The sequence below is a fragment of the Bufo gargarizans genome, chromosome 1, assembly GCF_014858855.1.
Source record: "Bufo gargarizans isolate SCDJY-AF-19 chromosome 1, ASM1485885v1, whole genome shotgun sequence".
Lineage (NCBI taxonomy): Eukaryota > Metazoa > Chordata > Amphibia > Anura > Bufonidae > Bufo > Bufo gargarizans.
Window position 1 is genome coordinate 618,820,122 of NC_058080.1, and position 23,715 is coordinate 618,843,836.

At 44.4% G+C, this 23,715-nt stretch overlaps 1 protein-coding gene across 4 annotated transcripts in view; it reads left to right on the plus strand.

The window, feature by feature from the left end:
- Positions 1 to 23,715, plus strand: part of MCC (MCC regulator of WNT signaling pathway) — a 310,501-nt gene that overhangs the window by 191,885 nt on the left and 94,901 nt on the right. For all 4 annotated transcript variants that reach the window (XM_044275927.1, XM_044275928.1, XM_044275929.1 and 1 more), the window contains 2 exons: positions 2,141 to 2,283; positions 7,379 to 7,521. In XM_044275927.1, the coding sequence (XP_044131862.1) occupies positions 2,141 to 2,283; positions 7,379 to 7,521 (286 nt within the window). The remainder of the gene's footprint in view (positions 1 to 2,140; positions 2,284 to 7,378; positions 7,522 to 23,715) is intronic.

A 23,715-nucleotide genomic window follows, 5' to 3' on the forward strand; every position in this document is an offset into this window, starting at 1 on the left:
GAATGTTTATACATTTTTAATTAGTTTTATTGTTTAAAAAACTTTTTTAATTTCTTTTAATTTATTTTATGTCACCTTAGGGGAGTTTAACATGTGATCGCCGCTCCCATAGACTGTACATGTATAGCAGAGGTCGGAAAAAGGGTTAAAATAAGTCAATCCTCCCTATAACTAGGGCCTTGAGCATTATAGTATTGATTGAAAACAGAATATTTAAACACTTTTATTCCCTTTTTTTTAATCCAAATTGTCACTGGCGGGTCTTGAACCAGGGACCTTCTGTATCAGAGGCAAAAGCCTCAGTAGCTGAGCCACAGGCTTCACAGCTTTTGCAGAATGGAATTTCTCTAACTAAAAACCATTACAAATTTTTCTGTACAATGCACTAGTATCTACAGATACATCTCTGTATACCAGGTATGGTTGGGAAGTTTACCAGTACTCACGATATACCTCTGTATTAAGAAATGGCGATATCACTGTTTCTCAAATACCGCAGTATTTCAGTGACTTCATAGGGCCAGGTGCACTGACTTCTTATAAAACAGCTATATGCCGCGCAGTTACATGGTCTAGTGTTCAGTGTCAAGAGCCTGCACCTCTGCTATACCTGTCCCTGCTCCCCTTTCCCTGCCTTTTCCCCAGCAACCATAGAACAGTAGGGGGTGGGCCAGAGCGGCGGCAATCGGAGAGAGGCCGGGAGGAGCTATGGCAACTTCACAGAAGTGCAGCTGAGGCATAGACTGCTGGGAGTGAAATGTGGGGCAGGAGGGGGATGGAGCCTGGGAGCGGACAGTATTCAACATCCAGCATAAAGGCAGGGCAGAGTGCTGGTTTGCAGAGTGCGATTGCATTTGTGTTTTTGCGTTTGTATCTGTATTTCGCCATAGCAATGTGCACCTGCATAGGGTTGTGCGGGCTGAACCCCCCAGTATTCTGACCATGTAGGCTATGCTGTACAACATCTGTATACACTGACCCTGCACCCTTTATACACAGTGCTGTACCCCATATATCTTTTATACACGGTGTATACAGGGTGCAGGGTCAGTGGATACAGTTAAATGGGGTGCAGTGTCAGTGTATACAGTTTTTATGGGGCACAGGTTCTACCCCATATACCTGTATATACTGACAGCAAAAGTCAAATTTAGACTTAACCCAGGATTTGAACTCATGAGTTTTGTGTAGAATCTTTGATGAAAATGTTCTGTTCAATAGAGCGTTGTACAGGAGTTCTTCCTGTAGACAATCGTGTGCTTTGCAGCATAACTGGTATGGCTCCTGTCTCTCAAGCAGGAGGATGTGAGTTTGAACCTCTCTGGTAACAGTTGAAAAGTAAAGTCAGGAACAATTTAAAATATACAGGGGTCAGAATGCTACCAGTCTTTGAGGATACCCCCAAGGATACTCTATATATGGAAATAGCCGTATGTGAAGTTAGGCAGGGGACTCCTAAGCAAAGCAGGAGTGGATACAATGCATCGGCCCAGTGGTTGTGAAACACAGTCGGCCCACCGGGAAAATTCCCTTTAAGGTACATTGCTAATCCGCCCATGCCAGGCATCTTTCTTTGCTCTGACCATATAATCCTATACCATAAGATGCACATAGTGGGAGAGATTTACTAAGCTAGAGTAAATGGGCCAGAATTCTGGCTTAAATTGAACTACAAAGCTGTCATATATGCTGTGAACCACAGTTATTGTGGTTTTTGTGTCTTGTGTGTGGCTTAAAATGCACCAACATGCAAAAAAAAATATTGCTGTAAAGTAAGGTAACAAGTAGGTGGTGAAAAGTTAGAAGATAGGGAGAGACCTATCATCTCCGTATGCTGTTTTTACGCGACTGGTGTTTGGAACTTTTTAAGCGACACTGCGACAAAATATTATCACAAGTGGCATTTCTACACAGCTCTCGCCACTTTTCAAAAAGGTAGCGGGGCCAGGCACATATATCCTCATTGGCTCAAACACAGTAAATATCAAGACCAGCATGGAAGATGCCTGGTCTTGATAAATCTCCCCCATAGCATCAAGCATCAGCCTCTTTGATAAATTTGGTGCCTCTAAATATTAGACTGGACTAGTAAATCTGCCCTGTGTGTTTACTGCATCAACTGTGTGCTTATGTTTCCTAGTGTGAACAGTCTCATCTGATGAGGGAACATGAGGATGTACAAGAGAGGACAACATTACGATATGAAGAGAGAATCACTGAGCTGCACAGCATCATCGCAGAGCTAAACAAGAAGATCGACCGGCTTCAAGGGACAACAATTAGGTATTTTAGTTCTTCATTGTTGAGTGGTGAAGCGTCACCGCGCTGTGAAACGTGTTTTTATAATAGTGTTAAACAGTCTTGGACTTTGCTCTTTGCCTTCTCCATTAAACCCTTCTAACAGCTGATGGCCCAGGGTGCCGAAAGTCAGACCCCCATGGATCAGGCATTGAGAGGGCATCAATATTTCACGCCTGGAAGTCCCCCATAAGGCTGCATGCTCACAACCGTAGTCATTTCATGGTCTGCTAAATAGAGATGCCATCTACGTGCATGCCTCAATTTTCTCACTTCCTTCACTAGAACTAACAAGAAGGTGAACAGCAGAAGGATGACCTCAGTGTGCTTTCTGTATTTTTTGAGGACCCATATGTGCGATTTGCACGGATCGGACATGGACCCAAAATACAATAGTGTGCATGTAGTCTAAGGCCTCATGAATGCAGCCACTGCCATTTAGCGGTCTGCAATGTCTATTCTTGTATGCAAAACGGACAAGAATGGGACATGTTCTATAATTTGCGGAAAAGCCACTCTGATGCAGACAGCACACACATGACATCTGTGTGCCGTCCTCAGTTTTTGCGGCCCCATAATTAATAAATATAATTATAAATTAATGGGTCTACCTGCGATCAACAAAAAAATCTGTTCATGTGCAAGAGGCCTAAGGCCCATGCACACGGCCGTTGTTCACAGCCGTGTGCGGGCCGTGGAACCGCGGCCTGGATCCCTCCTGAGAGCAGGAGCGCACGGCGTCACTGGTTGCTATGACGCCGTGCGCTCCCTGCTGCCGGCACAGTACAGTAATACACTGGTATAGATCATACCAGTGTATTACTGTACTGTGCCGGCAGCAGGGAGCGCACGGCGTCATAGCAACCAGTGACGCCGTGCGCTCCTGCTCTCAGGAGGGATCCAGGCCGCGGTTCCACGGCCCGCACACGGCTGTGAACAACGGCCGTGTGCATGGGGCCTAAGCCTGATGTTCAGCTCTTGAGGGGTGTTTTTTTCTGTTAGTAAAAATAATTGCACATCATCTAGTCTGTATTTTACTTCAGAAGGTAAAATAGGATGGTTTCAGTAGAGCTTTACAGGGCATGTCATTCGCGCTACCGGTATGACTAACAGTTTATTGTATATCATTACTGTGCTCCACAGAGCACCATTGTTTACAGTGTGGGGACGAGGCACCCAACCATGGAGATGGTTTCAAGGGTGTTTCCTCTGGTGCTTCTTGTCCGATTGTTTGTTTGAGACGTTGTTTTGTCATTCCTAATTTCTAGTTATTACAGAGGAAAACACAGGGAGTGTGAAACTTCATCCATAATATAAACTGAGGCAGACAGAGACACGATTGTCTACTAATACATCCAGACACCATGGACGGCCATGATTATGATGTGTGGCATGGACCACTCCCCTCTTACTAATGGTTGGTAATCTGGGAAAGGAAATGCAGAAAATGAGATGTGAAAATGCATCTGTGCAAATGCATATTACAGATGATCCACTCCCTTTATAAATCACAAGCGTGTAATTTCCTATACTGTTCAGTGGTGGGTGTAGAGAAGCTCCAAGACCCAAAAGTTATGACATCACATTTAGTTACTCCTACTCTTTTGAAAGAGATTCTGCAGCAGCTGTGCTCTGAGTTATACAGTTGTGCAGCCGTCGGGGATCTGTGCCTTCATGTTTCAGACCTTTTTGAGAACTGAAGGGGAAAGTTTATGTATGGCAGGAAGCTTCTGAGGGAGGAACCTTAAATAAGTATTCATTTTGCCTAAAGAATAAGAAGAATGGCATTCATTACAAGATCAAAGAGCAGAAGTCCATCTGTTTTCTGTAATGTCCAAGTGGCCTTTTGACCAGAATGAACCTTGAGGCTATTGTGTAAAACAGTTTGGGAAATAGTCCAATGGAGGCATCATCTGATTTCTGTTCAATAACTCTGGAACCCCTCAGTTTCATCTGCCCTTTCATTTTCGTCTAACATTCCCTTTATCTAGTGATCACATTTATATGTAGTGATCTATAGACGCACTTGGACCATGGCATATCACAGAGTTCTCTCCTCTTCTTCCTGCTGATGTATGCGCTGTCTCTGGTTTGATGTATAAATCATTGTCACCTCTCTAAAGGCCCTTCTACACGGACAATTTAGCATGCGATTGACAGAAAGCGTTCCTGCCCTGCAAGCATCTGCTCATCAGTGAAGGAGACTGCTGCATTTACGTGCAATGATCTCCTCCACAGTATGGGGAGTAGCATTTGCTAATACCAACGCTCGTCTCCACACATAATGATTGTTTGCCGGCAGCAGATCGTGATTAGACGCCACTATCTGCTGCTGCAGGCAAACGACAATATAGGTGACCGACAAACGAGCATATTACCCGATGAATGAGCATTTCGTTTGTTCATCGGGTAATCGGCAGCACCTTTACACCGCCAGATAATGGCTTACGAGCATTCCTATGAACACTTGTTAGCTATTATATGGCGGATTATTAGCCTATGCAAAGGGCCCTTAAATGTTAAAGTATACTTTCACTCCTGTTGAGAGGTCAAATGATACTCAAAGCATCCTTTAATGGGGTTGTCCCAGGTGGCCAACCTTGCGTAAACAGCTGAACAGCCCGGAGCTCCACTTTCTGCAGCAGAGAAATGGGACAACCCATTTAAGATGGTCAGACACATTAGATTAGTGGGGTTATGCCAAGATACAGACTGATCTTGTATCCACAGTCCAACCTGCTGAAGCCCCCACTGTTAACAAAAATGGGACCCCAACCACTCACGAGAATAGGAATTCTGCGCCCACGTTTGAATGGAGCGATCATGCTTGACCTGCTGCAATTCCATTCGTTCTACATGGGACTGCCAGATATAGCGGAGTGCTGTACTCGTCAAGAGTATCGGGGAAGCAGCACCCCATCTCCACTGATCAGTGTGTAGTCCCAGCAATCAGATCTCCGCTGATCAGATGCTTATCTCCTGTCCTCTGAGTATGGGCTGTATTTCTATATTGGCACACCTTTAATGCTGACCAAACAGCAGATGTAAAGGAAGAGAAGAATCGTGCAACTGGATTTCAACATGCCTGATCCTTTTGTTCTCAGGGGACATAAGCCACCTTCAGAGATGTCTGGCATTGGCTTACTGGCCTCTCTCAGCCAAGTGTGCATGGGGGATTAGGAGAGATGTCTGTCGACTGAACTCAGCTAAAATTTGTAGCCCTCGTAATGTCCACCACTCACTCAAACACTTTTTCTCACTAACATCTTTAGTTATTATCCCGAATAAGTTTCATTGGAATTTTCTGATGGCTATAAGTTATTCTGTTTATAATTCAGATGGCACCAGTTAGCTGCCCTTCCATGAGGGAACATGTCATGCCCCCTTCATTATTTACATAGGCACACTGGCTCTTCTTTACAAGTGTTGCAATGCCAGGTTCTTGTATCAGGGTGTGAGTGCTTTATAGCTGCTGCAAGGGGTGTTAGTCAATGGTCAGAGAAATTTCTTAAGGTTAACTGTTCCTTTCCGACGGTCGGCTGCTTCTTAGTGGAGGTGAAGCGCTGCATTTACATGCAGTGTTCTCCTTCACAGTGTGGGGATGAAGGATCACTATTGCGATTGCTCATCCTCACAAAGCTGAATTGTTTTTGGGCAGCAGATCACTGTTTAGACACCACAATCTGCTGTCCAGAAGCAATAAGGTGCCTGTACGAACGACCGGTTCACCGACTCAATGAGTGTTTCGCTCATTCATCGGGTGATCTGCTGCACCTTTAGATTGTCGTGAATGAGTGTTCACAGGAATGTTCGTCCCCGATGATCTGCCCGATTATCTAGATGTGTAGATCCACCTTTAAACTATTAATGCAGTCTACTAACAGTACTGGTATACTTCCTAAAGGTACCAGCAGATTATCGACCTGTCTAAACAGCGATCTGCTGCCCAGAAACAATGCAACAGTATGGGTAATAGTGATCCCTCATCCTCATACTGTGAAGGAGTTTTCTGTATGTAAATGTGTGGTCTCCTTCACTGAATGAGCGATCCTTCCTGTCAATCGGCTGTAACATTGTGCGGTGCCAACCTGCCTTTACAGAACCCTATCTGTGTGTATTGCTTCTTATCTAGAACTCTGCTGACTCTGTTACAGTCTACACTGCAAAGCGGACAAGTGAGCTACCAAAAACTGGAAGCATCCTGCTGTATTGTTTGCTATAGTGGCCTGTGTGAAAAAGGAGAAAATATCAGGATTATGTAAAAAATCACATAAACGTACCTTCTTTATTTAGGAAGTAGAACTGGGTTCATTGGAAATGACCATTTATATAAATGCATTGATGGAATTGACTTTTCTGTTATAGAGCCGCTGTGGATGGGCAGCTGATGATGCTGTATCATTTTTTAAGTGGGGGTATCTAACTTATCTGTTGCCTTAGGAGCTGGACCAAATAATGGTGGTAAACCCTCTGCTGTTATCCTTATATGTTAACTAGGCCTTATGCTCTGCCCAGGTGTAGTGCAGTCTGTCTTACCTGTTTGGCCTAAAAACTGCAGATTGTCGTCCCCATAGGTAATGGAGTCTAGTGTGAGACATGGGGGCAAGTGCAGATACTATTGTAACTACATAATCAGCTTGGAGGAGACTTTCGCCATTTTTGCTGTCATTTTGATTGATCTCTGATATGCGCACTTGGGGAGGGGGGGTGCATTTACGAAGACTGTCGATTTAGACGCTGGTCCTCGTCCCTCCTGTGCTGGTAGTTCATCCGTCTAAGTTATGTCGAGGCGCCACCCTACATAACTTAGGCGGACTTTACACTTGTCTAAATCTACAGGACCTGGCATAGATTTAGACCATTTTCTACACCTAAAACAAGCATAGAAAATGATAAATGAGAAAGGCCTGCCCGCCCATCCGCGTGCACGCCCAAGCCATGCCCCCTTTTCTTTAGACCTGGCGTGAGGGGAAAAGTTACAAATTGCGTTGTAAACATCCTTTGCCCCGCAATCTGCGATAAATATACACCAAAAAGTGGCATATATCTGTTTGGAAATAACCCCCTGTGTCTTTTGCAGAGAAGAAGATGAGTATTCTGAGTTGCGGTCAGAACACAGTCACAGCCAGCTTGAAGCCAATGATGACTCTCGCAGCGTGGACCAGGACCAAACCTCAGTTTCTGTGTTAGAAAATCAGTCCACAATGGTCACAGTGGATATGGGTAAGTGAAAAACACATACTAGAAATGTGCCACTTCAAAATGTGAATGGAGCATGTTTCCTATGTATATGGCAGTCTGCTAACGTGACAGTAAAGATGCAGGGCTGAAGGGGTTTTCCAAGTCTTTTTAACTCATGACATATGCTCTGGATAGGTAATCAGTAGAGATGAGCGAATTTCAGGTTATGAAATTCGCTCACGCTTGATTTACTGGTAAAAGGTGAATTACGTTATGGATTCCGTTACCACGGACCATAACACAATTCTTTGATGGAATGCATAACAAAATGGCTTTAGAGGCATTCCGTTATTCATTCCGTCATAATAGAAGTCTATGGGCTGCATAACGGATCCGTCCCGATTCCCTTATGCAGGAGAGGACTACCTTGCATAACTGAAACGGGACGGACCCGTTTTGCAGCCTATAGACTTCTATTATGACGGAATGAATGACAGAATGCGTCTAAAGCCATTTCGTTATGCATCCCATCATAGAATTGCGTTATGGTCTGAATTGCTGATTTATGAGCAAATTTAATTTATATTAAAAAGTCACTCATCTCTCTTACTCAACATTTGCTCCTTTGTCCATATGTAAACTTCATTATAAAGAATTAGCCCTATACTACTGTAGGTGTACGGCATCATTTGCATCCAGCTATTTGTCGTTAGTTATACACAGTAAGGTAAAACTCCACAGATGAAGATTTACAGGTTCCTGCTGTGCTGCTTTTCATCACTCACCGGGATAGACCTCATCAAATAAACGATCTGATGAATATTACTCATGATCAAGCAATGTGTTTGACATCCAAGGTACAGATTCCTAGCTGCGCCCATTCACCTAGGCTTCCACCTCTAAATCAGGTGTGGTCCCATTATCAAAATACAGCTTTAGGGGATTTATGTGACTTTTATGCTTCCCTACATTCGGTGTAGGACATGTTTAGATATTCAGAAAGCAGCATTTTGTCAAACTGCCAACCTGACTTTCATATAGAGAAAAATGTAATTTCTTTCCACGCCGATGTCCAGACAGAACTGATTATGAGGAGACATCAATTCTAAGATCAGGAAGCACATTCACCTGACTGTGGCTTACTGGAATAGAAAAATCAATATGCCATTTTGACAGTGTATTCAGTGCTGAATTTACACCCGGAATAATACTTGTGCCCACCCAACACTCTCCCTTCCTTCCTGACATAAAATCTTGAACTTTTGTTCGCTTTCATGCTGTTCAGCCGCCTATAACTGCTATACGTTATACTTGCTTTTCTTTTGTCCTTTGTTACTATGTTTTTTCTGCCAGTTAAATCCAGATAGTGACACCCTTTATTCTAATGTGTTTTTATTTTACGATTGTGCATTTTTTATTTTATTTTCCGAGCAGTATTATGGGGTCGGCCATCTTGCCTGAGCTGTTCTTAACAGCATTTAAAGTTATGCTTTACAGAAGCCACCATGAGCCATAGACACATTTGTCGGGAGGGGGTATCATTGACTTCTATGGGAGAGTTTTTTAGGCATGCTCCGTGACCAGTGCAGAGGTCATGAGGGAGTAGATAAGCTGTGATATCACCTATTGTGAAGGCTGGATCCTGTGTTCTCTCTATGCAGAGGTGATATCTGTCATGTCTGTGATGATAATGAACTTACTGCTGTAAAGTGATCTGTACAGACCAAGAAGTAGTGCCAATTAGTAGGCTTAGTGGCCCGTGCGGAAACTGCAGAGTTTTGGGATTTTTTAAAACTATTACTAGTGACATGGAATATTAAAAGTGACATCATTAAAAATTCTTTAAAAATATGCTGAACATAAAAACATGATTTTAGACAATAGGTCATTTCTGATGACACATTCTCTTTCATATATTTCCTCAAGTTTATAATAAACGTTGTCCTTGTCTCTTCTTGTCTCTCCTCCTGGGAATCTCTGAGATTTTCTGTATGGGTCTTGAGTGACAGCTGTCACGGGGTGTTTTGCTCTGATTTCTTGATGTCCATTTTAATCATTCTGTTTGATCCTGTATGCTGACGGCTTGCAAGCTTGTCACACGATGCAAAACGCTGAGATAATTTCACAGCATTCTCCATCACATTTCAAGTGCTGACTTTCTTATATGTCTTTTAAAGGGGTATTGCAACTTAGACATGAATGGCTTAGCAATAGGATATGCACTAAGAGGGATGCCTATCATGCCTCTTCGCCTTGTTTTTGGTGTAAAAAGTCACAAAATCCATTACTAAAGGGGTTGACCAGGATCAAAATTATTATTTTTTAAATAGTTTACTCACTATGACTAGCTGAGTCAAGGTTCCCCGATGTTTTTCGGTATTTTTTACACTGCTCCATGGCTCCTATGGTCCCCACAGATTGTTGACATTTGATGTTTATTTGTGTGATGACTTCCTGCCGCACTGCACTGTGGGTCCCAGCTCAGCGCAGCATCTCCTGGTTTCTACTGTCTTTCAACTCGTCCCTGCACCCGCCCTCTCATACATTTTCATCCTCCTGCTGCACATCGTCCACTCCTCCATCTATCCGCCCCCTCACACATATTCATCCTCCTGCCGCACATCGTCCACTCCTCCATCTATCAGCCCCCTTCATACATATTCATCCTCCTGCCGCACATCGTCCACTCCTCCATCTATCCGCCCCCCCCTCATGCATATTCATCCTCCTGCCACACATGTCCACTCCTCCATCTATCCGCTCCCCTCATACATATTCATCCTCCTGCCGCACATCGTCCACTCCTCCATCTATCAGCCCCCCTCATACATATTCATCCTCCTGCCGCACATCGTCCACTCCTCCATCTATCTGCCCCCTCATACATATTCATCCTCCTGACACACATCGTCCACCCCTCCATCTATCCGCCCCCCTCTTACATATTCATCCTCCTGCCACACATCGTCCACTCCTCCATCTATCCGCCCCCCTCATACATATTCATCCTCCTGACACACATCGTCCACCCCTCCATCTATCCGCCCCCCTCTTACATATTCATCCTCCTGCCACACATCGTCCACTCCTCCATTTATCCGCCCCCCTCATACATATTCATCCTCCTGCCACACATCGTCCACTCCTCGATCTATCCGCCCCCCCCCCCTCATGCATGTTCATCCTCCTGCCACACATCGTCCACTCCTCCATCTATCCGCCCCCCCCATGCATGTTCATCCTCCTGCCACACATCGTCCACTCCTCCATCTATCCGCCCCCTCATACATATTCATCCTCCTGCCACACATCGTCCACTCCTCCATCTATCCGCCCCCCCCCCCATGCATGTTCATCCTCCTGTCACACATCGTCCACTCCTCCATCTATCCGCCCCCTCATACATATTCATCCTCCTGTCACACATCGTCCACTCCTCCATCTATCCGCCCCCCTCATACATATTCATTCTCCTGCCACACATCGTACACTCCTCCATCTATCCGCCCACCTCATGCATATCCCGCCTCCAACCGCACATATTCCTCCCCTATTAGAAAGATCCATGCCCGGTGAGATCACCGGACCGGAGGGGTGTGGCTTAGCGCAATGTGCGTGCTACATAATGAGTTAGAACGACGGTGACATCACCGGGCTCCCTGCGAAGCGGAAGAAGAGGCTTCGCTCGCCTGCAAGGGACCCGGTACGTCACTGATTTTACAAAAATAGTCACTTCCGGCCAATAATTAGCAGTATCAAAACGGGACTTCAGAAATATGTGGCGCAGGTAGGACATGCATGTGTGAAATATGTATGTCAATCTAGTACTATTACAACAATGTCCCCGATCCTGGACAACCCCTTTAAAGGAAACCTGCCACATTGAGCTGTAGGCTCTGTGTGAGTTCAGTTGTCGCTGATTTTTATTGCCTCTAGTTTTTGCCAAGGTTGTCTCACTTCAGCAAGTGGCATTTATCATGTAGAGAAAGTTAAGACAAGGCACCTACTAATGTATAATCCATATTGCCTCCTGGTCGGCTGGATTCCTTTTTCCATCACATTATACATTGCTCATTTCCATTGTTACGACCACTTTTCAGCCTATGCCCACTCCCGGCCACCAGAGGCCGGTGTTTTTTCCTATAGTGTGCAAGCATGACCACCACTGATGGATTGCAGGGAGGTCATAACCATGGAAACGACCAATGTATAATGTGATGGAAAAATGAATCCAGCCAACAAAGGAAGCAATATGGACAATCATAATACATTAGTAAATGCCTTGTATTAACTTCCTCTACATAATAAATGCCATTTGCTGAAGTGAGACAACCCCATTAACCGTTGTGAATGATACAATCTCTGCCACAAATACGTGACCTACACGCCCTAATATACATTTTATTATCTCCCATTAATGTGAATGGAGTATTGTAAAACCCCATTCACCAACACAGGGCTGCATTTTGTGTTTTCACACATAAGGTTGCATTCACATACAACACAGATTTTGTTGCAGATGTTTCTGCAGCTGAAAATCCATTCCATTTGTCTGAATTGGGCTGTTTTGGCGACAAGCACATGGATTTCTGCATGTCCTATTTAGAGGAATGGAACTGATTTTCAGTTGCAGAAAGGTCCTCAACAAAATCTGCTACATTTTTTGAGATTTTCCATTTTCTTCCATTTTTTCTGTAACATAGCAAGGGTTAAAAGGAAAATAAACCTCATTATGTATTACCCTGATTCTTCAGTTTACAAACCCCCCAAAAATGTGCTAAAAAAAAACTGTCGTATGAGCGCGTGGCAGGGTTCAAAAGGGAAGTTTGACCCCATTCCGGAAACTAGTCCCCTCAAGGAATATTTCAAGGTGTGTAGTGAGCACTTTGACCCATTAGGCGTTTTACAGAATTAGGAAACACTTGGCTGTGAAAATGAAAAATTAATTTTTTTCCCGAAAAAGTTGCTTCACACCCACATTTTTCACTTTCACAAGGGGTAACAGAACAAAATGCACCCCACATTTTGTTTCCCATTTCCCCATAAGTAAGGCAACACCCACACGTGCTTGTAGCCTGCTGTATGGGCACACAGCAGGGCTCTAGAGGCACAATATGATTTTTGCAGGCTTGAATAAAGAGACATGGATTTTAGGTGCCGTGTCGCATGTTAAAAAATTCCTGAGGTCCCCAGAAATTAAAAACCCCAAGAAGTGACCTATTTTGGAAAGAGCACCCCCGTGCGAACATTTTAAGGGGTGGAAAGGGCACTTTTGACCTAACAGGTACAGAAATGAACATGTAGTGGTTGGTGAAAAGTGGATATGTAAGCTATGCGGACTAAATCAGAGCTATAAGGTGGTAAACCTACAGGGTAGGAACACTCTCCAGGAGGTAGGTGTATGTGTGTCAAAGTCAACCATCAAGAGAAGACTTCACCATAGTGAATACAGAGGGTTCACTACAAGATGTAAACCATTGGTGAGCCTCAAAAACAAGAAGGCCAGATTAGCGTTTGCCAAATGACATCTAAAAAAGCCTTCACAGTACTGGAACAACATCCTATGGACAGATGAGACCACGATCAACTTGTACCAGAGTGATGGGAAGAGAAGAGTATGGAGAAGGAAAGGAACTGCTCACGATTCTAAGCCTACCACCTCATCAGTGAAGCATGGTGGTGGTAGTGTCATGGCGTGTGCATGTATGGCTGCCAATGAAACTGGTTCGCTTGTATCTATTGATGATGTGACTGCTGACAAGTGTTTCGGGCAATATTATCTGCTCATATTCAGCCAAATGCTTCAGAACTCATTGGACGGCGCTTCACAGTGCAGATGGACAATGACCCAAAGCATACTGCAAAAGCAACCAAAGAGTTTTTCAAGGGAAAGAAGTGGTATGTTATGCAATGGCCAAGTCAATTACCTGAGCTGAATCCGATTGAGCATGCATTTCACTTGCTGAAGACAAAACTGAAGGCAAAATGCCCCAAGAACAAGCAGGAACTGAAGACAGTTGCAGTAGAGGCCTGGCAGAGCATCACCAGGGATGAAACCCAGCGTCTGGTGATGTCTATGCGTTCCAGACTAAACTCTGTAATTGACTGCAAAGGATTTGCAACCAAGTATTAAAAAGTTAAAGTTTGATTTATGATTATTATTCTGTCCCATTTCTTTTGTTCCCTTAACAAGTAGGAGGCACATATGCAAACTGTTAATTCCTGCACCGTTCACCTGATTTGGATGTAAATACCCTCAAATTAAAGCTGACAGTCTGCAGTTAAAGCACATCTTGTTCGTTTCATTTCAAATCCATTGTGGTGTTGTATAGAGCCACAAATGTTAGAATTGTGTAGATGTCCCAATATTTGTAGACCTGACTGTATGCAGCAAGAGCCCCCAAAAGGTCATCATCTCTGCTGCATTTACTGGGGTCCAACCTTGGGGTCTAGCGTATGGCGTTGTGGGGTTCTGGGAAATAAATTGCTGGGCGTATAAATTTGTTTGGGTTACCATCAAATGTATTAAATCTTCAGAGGAAAAGATAAACAAAAAAAAAAAAAAAACAATTTCTGTGAAGCCAGCACAATCTTTCTGAATTCTTGAGTTGCCCACAAACTCAGGAATTTGGGGCGGATAATTCTCAGGGGGTGGGGTCCATGTGGGCTCACTCTGGGGGGGGCCTCATCAGCAGATGAGATGATGAGGGAGTAGAGGAAAGTGGAATCCTCTTCTCCCTCATTGGCAGACTCAGTATCGGAGGCAAGCATGGCGTATGCCGCTTCAGCTGAGTATACTCGTTGGGGTGGGCGGGCAATTTTTATTTTTTTATTGGGGTGCGACTTGCGAAATGTGTAAACCTTTATTTAGTGTGAGGGGTGTGTATGTTTTTCACACATGAAGGGGCTTGTAATAAATTAGAAATTAAATTTAGGAGAAAATAAATTTTAAAAAAAAGTATTTTCTGCACAAAAAAAAACTTGCAGTGCAAACTGAGCAGACGCGATCAGTAGTGGACACTACTAATCGATGCTCAGTGGTTGCAAAATGCACGCATGCAGATGGTGCGTTCGTGCAAAATTCTAAACCAACACAAACTGAAATTTATATACATCTACAACTAACTTCAGGTCTTTTTTCACACAATTTTTAAAAAAAAATATAAAAAATGTGCAGATATGAATAAGCACACTACTGATCGTTGCTCTGCAGCACACACGCACAGGGATCATGCATGCAAAAACTGTAGTATAGAAATTCAATACAGTGTTAAAAAAGTGAACACTGGCTAAAAATTTACATATATATACAGTACAGACCAAAAGTTTGGACACCCCTTCTCATTCAAAGAGTTTTCTTTATTTTCATGACTATGAAAATTGTAGATTCACACTGAAGTCATCAAAACTATGAATTAACACATGTGGAATTATATACATAAAAAAGTGTGAAACAACTGAAAATGTCATATTCTAGGTTTTTCAAAGTAGCCACCTTTTGCTTTGATTACTGCTTTGCACACTCTTGGCATTCTGTTGATGAGCTTCAAGAGGTAGTCACCTGAAATGGTCTTCCAACAGGAGTTCCCCCTTAGCACTTGTTGGCCCTTTTGCCTTCACTCTTCGGTCCAGCTCACCCCAAACCATCTCGATTGGGTTCAGGTCCGGTGATTGTGGAGGCCAGGTCATCTGGCGCAGCACCCCATCACTCTCCTTCATGGTCAAATAGCCCTTACACAGCCTTGAGGTGTGTTTGGGGTCATTGTCCTGTTGAAAAATAAATGATGGTCCAACTAAACACAAACCGGATGGAATAGCATGCCGCTGCAAGATGCTGTGGTAGCCATGCTGGTTCAGTATGCCTTCAATTTTGAATAAATCCCCAACAGTGTCACCAGCAAAGCACCTCCTCCATGCTTCACGGTGGGAACCAGGCATGTAGAGTCCATCCGTTCACCTTTTCTGCGTCGCACAAAGACACGGTGGTTGGAACCAAAGATCTCAAATTTGGACTCATCAGACCAAAGCACAGATTTCCACCCATCTAATGTCCATTCCTTGTGTTCTTTAGCCCAAACAAGTCTCTTCTGCTTGTTGCCTGTCCTTAGCAGTGGTTTCCTAGCAGATATTCTACCATGAAGGCCTGATTCACACAGTCTCCTCTTAACAGTTGTTCTAGAGATGTGTCTGCTGCTAGAACTCTGTGCGACATTGACCTGGTCTCTAATGTGAGCTGCTGTTAACCTGCGATTTCTGAGGCTGGTGACTCAGATGAACTTATCCTCCGCAGCAGAGGTGACTCTTGGTCTTCCTTTCCTGGGGCGGTCCGCATGTGAGCCAGTTTGTTTGTAGTGCTTGATGGTTTTTGTGACTGCACTTGGGGACACTTTCAAAGTTTTCCCAATTTTTCGGACTGACTGACCTTCATTTCTTAAAGTAATGATGGCCACTCGTTTTTTCTTTACTTTATCAGCGCAAAAAAGAATCCCTAGGTGCTTATCAGGCACGTATGCACTGAACAGCACTTGGCGGTCACAGCTCGCACGCAGAAAAAGTGGTGCAGAGCTGGAAAATTGAAAAATAAAATAAAAAAATGACCAAAAAAACAGCATGGACCAAATGACGTCTGTAAAAAAAAAGGACGCTCGTCTTGTGCTGCTATAGCTCTGCCATTGGAGCGTTGTTCCAGCCAATCGCAGCGCAGGCACGGGACGCTAAACACTGGTGTCCCCTGCCTGACCTCGGGGGAGACAGGTGATGACTAGTTCAGCACCAGTCACCCCTGTACAACCCCCCTGCAGCTTCATGAACATCTGGAGCTGCGATTGGCCAGTCAGCAGAAACCGGCTAATGGCAACGATCGGGGCTGCAGTGGGGTGGACAAACCTCCCTGTGCCCGTAGGAAAGATGGCTGCCTGCCGTGCAGAGCAGCCATCATAACACGGTCAACGATCGATTTCGCTCAGTGACCGGGTGTACACAGCGCTGTAGCTGTACGACGCTGGGATTTCTGGCCAACTTTCCAGCGCTGTACATGTACAGCGCTGGTATCCTAAGGGTTAAAGGGGTTATCCGAGTAACAAATGCTCCCCCATATGCCGAGCTCCTCACACTGAGTCTACTTACCTGGGAAATGGCCCTCCATACGCCCAAGCCTCTCACACTGATTCTACTTACCTGGCTCCCCGCTCCTGGTCCCCGCACGGCCGCAGCTGCTTCTCCCCGTGTACGGACGAAAACATCCGGTGTTGGGGGGGGAGCAGGCGGTAACAGGGGGGAGCCTCCCTAGTGTCACCCGTGATGTTGGGAAGGCTCGTCCCCATCATTGGCTGCTTTCCCCCCCTCCCCGGATAACCCCCTGCGGCCGTGCAGGCACCAGGAGCGGCGCTGGGAGCCAGGTAAGTAAAATCAGTGTAAGAGGCTTGGGAGTATGGAGGGCCATTTCCAACCTCGGATAACCCCTTTAAGTAATGCTTAGACTGTTCTTTACTTCAAAGATTGAAATAAAGGATATTATTAAAATCTATTCCTTCCCTTGCCTGACATATGGAACAGTTCAATATTCCAAAATGCTATTGTCACCATGTTTGCTGTTGACTAATAGGCTATTGCAGCATTTGGCACTGCATCATCTCTCCATTGTGGAAAGTATGCTCAGCATACTTCTAATATTAGACATATGTGCAGGATTTTTATATTACTGTCACACATTGAACTATTTGTCACATTGTACTATTATTGAGTGATAAATTCTGTCCAGTTAGCATTATTACTGCCACAAAACACAGAATTATTTTCTTGCTTTTTATTTTCTTTGTATTTTGTAATTAAATAAAATATGCTTTTAATTTAATAAAAAGCAGAATAAGGACTTGTTCACATATGCCTTGGTATTCCGTCGCTGATTCCTCCGCTAAAAAAAAGCTGAATCCTGAATGGGCCCACCTTAATGGAATCTGTTTGGCTCCATTCAAGTCAGTTCTATGCTGAAACCGACACTTCCACAGAATTATTCTTGAAATGGAGAACAATGGAGATCAATAGCGCAAGTGTGAAAGAGGCCTAAGAGTGTTTATTTTACATTCCATTTCTGCTGACCTTTCGTTTTGCTCACACAGATTGGCAATAGATTGCTTATTGGTTTAGAATCTCTAGGTTATATGAAATGTATCACTCTTCATACCGTAATCCCCTTTTCACCTTGTTTTCTGCACTATCCAGAACCTGGACTTTAGGACAATTACACTTCCGAGCCGGGATGTTAACGTGTGTGCTTGTATGTAAGGCCTTATGCACACGGCCGTTGCTCAGTCTTTCCTTACATTGGGGACCACAACTTGTGGTCCCCCAATGCACGGCAACATCCTGGCGGCTGCTGCAGATAGATCCAGACCCATTCAACTTGAATGGGTCCGTGATCCGTCCGCACTGCAAAAAAAATAGAACAAGTTCTATTTTTTTGTGGTTTGGAGGCATGGAGAGAAACCCTACGGAAGCACTCTGTAGTGCTTCCGTGGAGTTCCATGCCTCCGTTCTGCACTGCACCTTCTGTGTTGCGGACCCATTCAGTTGAATGGATCCACACCTGTGATGCGGTGTGCACACGGCCGGCTGTTTGCGGGCCGCAATAAGGGAACGGCCGTGTGCATGAGCCCTGAGCCAGGGATTCTCAACCTATGGCCCTCTAGCTGTTGTAAAACTACATCTCCCACCATGCCCTTCTGTAGGATGATAGCTGTAGGCTGTCGGGAATGATGGGAGTTGTAGTTTTGCAACAGCTGGAGGGCCGCAGTATGAGCATGCCTGTCCTAAGCCGCTGGTGTGTAAGAGTTTATTAGCAGCTGGCTCTTTGTGGTACACCAGATTACAGTCCTGTTTCTTCAAGTTGCAAAAAAAATTGCAACCCTCGAGGATTAAATGATGTAGACTAAAAATGTTCTTCATGTGCTGTACGATTTCTCATTTAGGTGACATCACCGGAATACTTTTAATGCTTATGGGGCCAAGGTTATTTGCTGTGCATATTTTTGCTGTGGTGTAGAAAATATGCAGTAAATGACGGGCCCCAAGTGGTTGAGAAAAAAATAAAAAAACTGGACAATGAGAGCTCTGACTATTTAGCAGACCTGAAAGTCTAGTTCCTATTTATTTCCTTAAGCCAACACCACGAAGTCGCCATAAATTCAGCTTTGCCTTAGCTGCTAAGCTGACGATTTAGCAAAACTGCCATTACCAAAGGCTCTTGCTCTATTTATTTAGTTAAATCTCCCAACCCGCACTGTGCTGTGAGCGTCTATTTCACAGTATATGCCTGAAACCTCAAGCCCATATCAAATATATGCTGTGCTTTCTGAAGGATGAAAGTCACGCTGCAGATTTTCTTCATTTTGCAACCACCAAGCAAAACCTGATACATTACAATTTACCTAAACCATCATCAAACTCCTGAAACCTCTCACATTAAAGCCTCAGTCCTTTGGGGAATGGCTGGCTGTGTGCAATAAACCTCACCGGCTGGTCTACGTAAACTGTTCATCAAGCCATCAGCTACATGATGATAAAAAAAGGCATTCCCATTACTGGTGTTAAATGGCCCTGCTATTGGTGCCCAAACCACCCTGACCTTGCTTCCAAACCTCCCCAACAAATCGGTTCACACTTGCTCAGCTACATGGCTCTTTTTTTTGAGTATCCGTATTCTTTCCTTCACTCTTTGTAAAGCATTTCCTATGGTGGAGGCACAGAACTCTGTGTAGAGAACTTAGAGACTTGCACATATACGATAAAAATTCTTACTCCCGGCGCTGTAACGGGTATTCATTTTAGTCAAGTTCCGTTTGTCATTATTTGAATTGTCCTAAATCCTGCAGTGCTTCAGTACAGTACCTGTTACCTTATTTACTTTATTACCATTATCCAGCAGACGTCACAGAGGAGTCTGAACAAGGCCTAAAGGTTGTTACACGTCTACAATGGTAGGGTGTCCGTACAGCACTATTGAAGCAGGAGAGCAGTATTGTTCCCGCCTTTCACTGGGTTCTAGATTTCAGATGAATTTGGGCTCATGCACACAAACTTATTTTCACTCAGTTTTTTTGGGGGGGGGCGGACTGTATGCGGAACCATTCATTTCAACAGGTCCACAAAAAAAACTGAAGTTACTCCATGTGCATTCCATTTCCGTTCTGCTAAAAATAGAACATGTCCTATTATTGTTTGCATTATGAACAAGGTTAGTACTGTTCTATTAGTGGCCAGCTGTTCCGTTCCGCAAAATACGGAATGCACACAGACGTCATACGTTTTGTGTTGTTGTTGTGTGTGTTTATATTTTTTTTTGCAGATCCGTTTTTTCGGACCGCAAAATACATACGTTCATGTGCATGAACCCTTACACCATGGAGTGCCATGTTAATTTTTTTCTCATTCCTAGAAGTATGGTGGTGTGCTTCACAGCTTTTCATGGCAGTTTTTGAGACAAGGCCAGAAGTGGGTTGGAAGGGAATAAAAAATATAAAGGAAAAACTTGTACTTCTCCTTCCTGGCTTGCATCAGACACTGCCCCCCAAACCTGTGTGTGTGTGTGACACCACCCATATTCCACTAGACCGTAGGCAAATATCTCATATTTCAGTTGTAGGCTGTTTTTGCAAATGAAATCTCAATTTTTCTTTCTGCAAGCAATAAAAGGATATTAAAGGGATCTTGCAGGACTGCAGTTTTGAGGACCTATCCTCAGGAGAGGTCATCGATATCAGATCGTGGAAGTCCTACTCATGGAACCATGCTACTCAGCCGCTTGAAAAGGCTACTGCGCCCTGACAAACGCTGCGGCCTCCTCACAGTATACCAAGCACAGCGCCATACGTTGTATACTTTGAGACTGAGCTGCACGTAGGCAATGTGACTGATCAAAATGATGTTACTAGTCTAGAAAGAAGCTGCAGCTACATCATGGGGGTCTCAGAAAAAGCACTCTGCACGATGACTATTTGTAGGAAGGGGGAACAGTTATCGGGATGGCAATGGTTACTTCAGTCCTTGATCACCTGCTGACTTAGACACTTGGCATTTCAGTGGTGAGGCACCCTGTCACATCGGTGACAGGTTTGAGAAGGTCTGAAAGATTATCTGCACATTAGTGATCTGACAGCCTCTTTTGGTTTCACTTTGTCTGTGTGTTGCTGGTATGTCCACACCTCCTGTTCAGGTGTGGATCATGTGACCTTTACCTCCCCCTATTTAGTCTGACTTTACCCATCACTCCTTGCTCTGGATAGCTTCATTTGGTTTTTGGAAGAGCTGGAGTGTGGTTCTTGGTGAAGTCCTGTTCGTCCATCATCCATCAGCCTCAGAAGTTAAGTGTTCTGCATGTGTTTTGTATTCCCCCCCACCTTTGTTGTTTACTAGGCCACAGCGAGACGCTGGTTCCTTCACCAGGGAAGGTGCTGGTTGTCTCTGCTCTGTTATTACCATTAGGGCATCTTAGGGCCACCAGGGATTTCTAGGTTCCTGTGTATGGGCATCTCTACAATCGAGAGGTGCCCATACGGATAGGAGTTAGGGCCAGGAGCAGGGTTTTATAGGTGGTGACCCTTTTCCTTCCCTAGCGGTGAGGCCTAGTGTCTTTCCCCTTCCTTCTTGTTATCTTTTGGTGTTCTCCCCTACCACATTCGTGACACGCCCCCTAGCTGTTGGTGAGGTTCGGCTTTGGGAGGCAGTTATGACGCAACGGATGATCTGCTTCAAAAGCCTTTCACTGACTGCATCAATATCTGGTTTAATAACATAATTCACTCCATTTGTGCTTATTTTAATGTTCTGCGTGGTTTAGGGTCCATTCACATATCCGTAGTGCATTGCGGATCTGCAATACACTCGGCCGGCACCCCCATAGAAATGCCTATTCTTGTCTGCAATTGCGGACAGGAAGATCAGCGGCGTGCTCCGGAAATGGGGATGCGGACAGCACACTGTGTACTGTCCGCAATCCATTCCGTCCCCATAGAGAATGAATGGGTCCGCATCCGTTCTGCACAATTGCGGGCCACAATTGCGGACATGTGAATGGAGCCTTGGAGACAAATTTTTAATTGATTTCATTTTTGCACATTTTGACATGATGCACTACAACCAATTGGTGGGGTGGCACAGGCATTTTCTGTCATTGAGATCCACATAGAAAAAGACTGAGAAGTCGTGTCTCATCCAATGCATTTTTGCTGCAGGTTTTCCTCAGTATCTTCTCGCGGAGGTTCTGCTTCGGCTGTGAGCCTGGTCTGTGCATGTCCTAATTATCCATTTGAAAGTGAGGTCTGTAAATGGAGCTTGCAAATTCATGTAGACCCTGGTTTCTAATATCATGGTGGCCTATGGTTATTAGCTAATATCAGTACAAGGAGAAGATTGTGAAACTCTTAAAACAACCTGTACATTATCCATGCTTTGTGCACTATTCTGGTTGGTCGACTCTTCGCCTGGCATTTCTTGTAGGGAATGTCTTAAACTTTGATCTGTTCTTTCTTGTCAATGAAAGGTAAATGGATAATTAGTTCTAACACAAGCCCCGTCATGCTGTGCTCCCAGAGCACTGTTTTGGCAGCAGGGGTGACGTTATTACAGGTTCTGTTGTGTTGATTTGGGCCACCCTGCTTCAGATTAAAAGTGGAACAGATGGAAGATGTTGACGACAGCTCGGCTGCCGCTGTGTGCAGAGCTTTGCATTATAAATGTGCATAGGGTAGGCTTCGTCGAATCTTGCATAGGGCAGCAATAATGCAAAGGGTACGAGAGACGGCACAGATGTCCGTCTTGTCTTAGTGGGACTTTGAGAAGAGCAAGAAATAACTCAGGTTTGCACTGAGTTACTCACTTTGCTTTAGCGTGCCATAAAGAGCAATTGTTTCACAGCAGAAGATTCAAATATTTATCACAGTTGATATTGCGTTTCAGTGTTTTCTTGGAAGAGCACCATACAGTTATATTGTAGTGACTATTACGTGTAGCTGGTATTTTAACACGAGCTGCATTGGTGAATAAAGGCATCTATTAATTGGAGTGCTGTCTTAACTTCAATTTGGCTGATGTGGAGAAATCTGGACCTGGTCCTGTAAGCAGGGGCGTAGCTAAAGGCTCATGGGCCCTGGTGCAAGAGATAGGCTTGGGCCCCCCTTCCCTCAGTGCTTTGTAGGTCTTCTTAGGCAGCACTAGGGTCTTTGGGCCCCCTCAGGCTCCTGGGCCCGGTAGCGACTGCTACCTCTGCACCCCCTATAGCTACGCCCCTGCCTGTAAGGCTTGTACCTTTTTATCCTTACAGGACATCTGTCAGCAGATTTGTACCTATGGCACTGGCTGACCTGTTACATGTGCACTTGGCATCTGTTTTGGTCCTATGTTCATATGTGCCTGCATTGTTTTAATATATGCTAATGAGCCTTTAGGTGCAATGAGGGTGTTGACATTACACCTAGAGCATCTGAAATGAAACTTTAAAAAGTTGCATGTGTCCTTCACCAAAGCCTTGGCTAAAAGGAACACTTCTGTCAGAAAGGGGTGTTTTTCTAAAAGGAGTCTGTCACCAGCAGCCACCTTATCCAACTGTGTGCATAGACACATAGCTGTGGTTAAAACTCAGTTTTGTTTTGTTGATCTGAGGCTCTGTTCCAGAGTTATGATACTTTTCAATATGCAAATTAGTCCTTTAGTGCAATGAGCTCTTGTTGCACCCAAGCTCCCCACATTTCTTTGGCCAGCCCCTCCCTCACTTCTTTGCCACTGCCTGGCCATGTCAATCAATTTTAAAGGGTTGTCAAGCATCACAGTAAGTAAAAGATGCCTTAGAAAAGCATTGCACTTAACGGTGTAAGGTCACAGTTACCTTTTGAATTGGCATTGCCGGGTATGACCTTGTACTGCTGAACCCCCATTGACTATATTGGGATTTGGTGGCGATCATGCCTCTTTTCCGGCACAAATGGTAGGTTGCGGCTGGACAGATACTGTTGCATGCACTGATTTTGTTTGGCTGAAACCGGCATTCATGCCGGAACATGGTAATAGATTAGCCTGCCGGATTACCAACGCAATGTGCAGTGCTCTGATGGGGTCACTTGTCCCTCTTCCTGGTCTGAGTGAGGAAATAAAGCGAGGCTGTTTGCCGTGCTGAAAGTCCAAACAGTGGAGGACGTTAAAGAGCCAGGAGAGGAAGGAGAATATGTTTTAAAAATAAAAACCAGA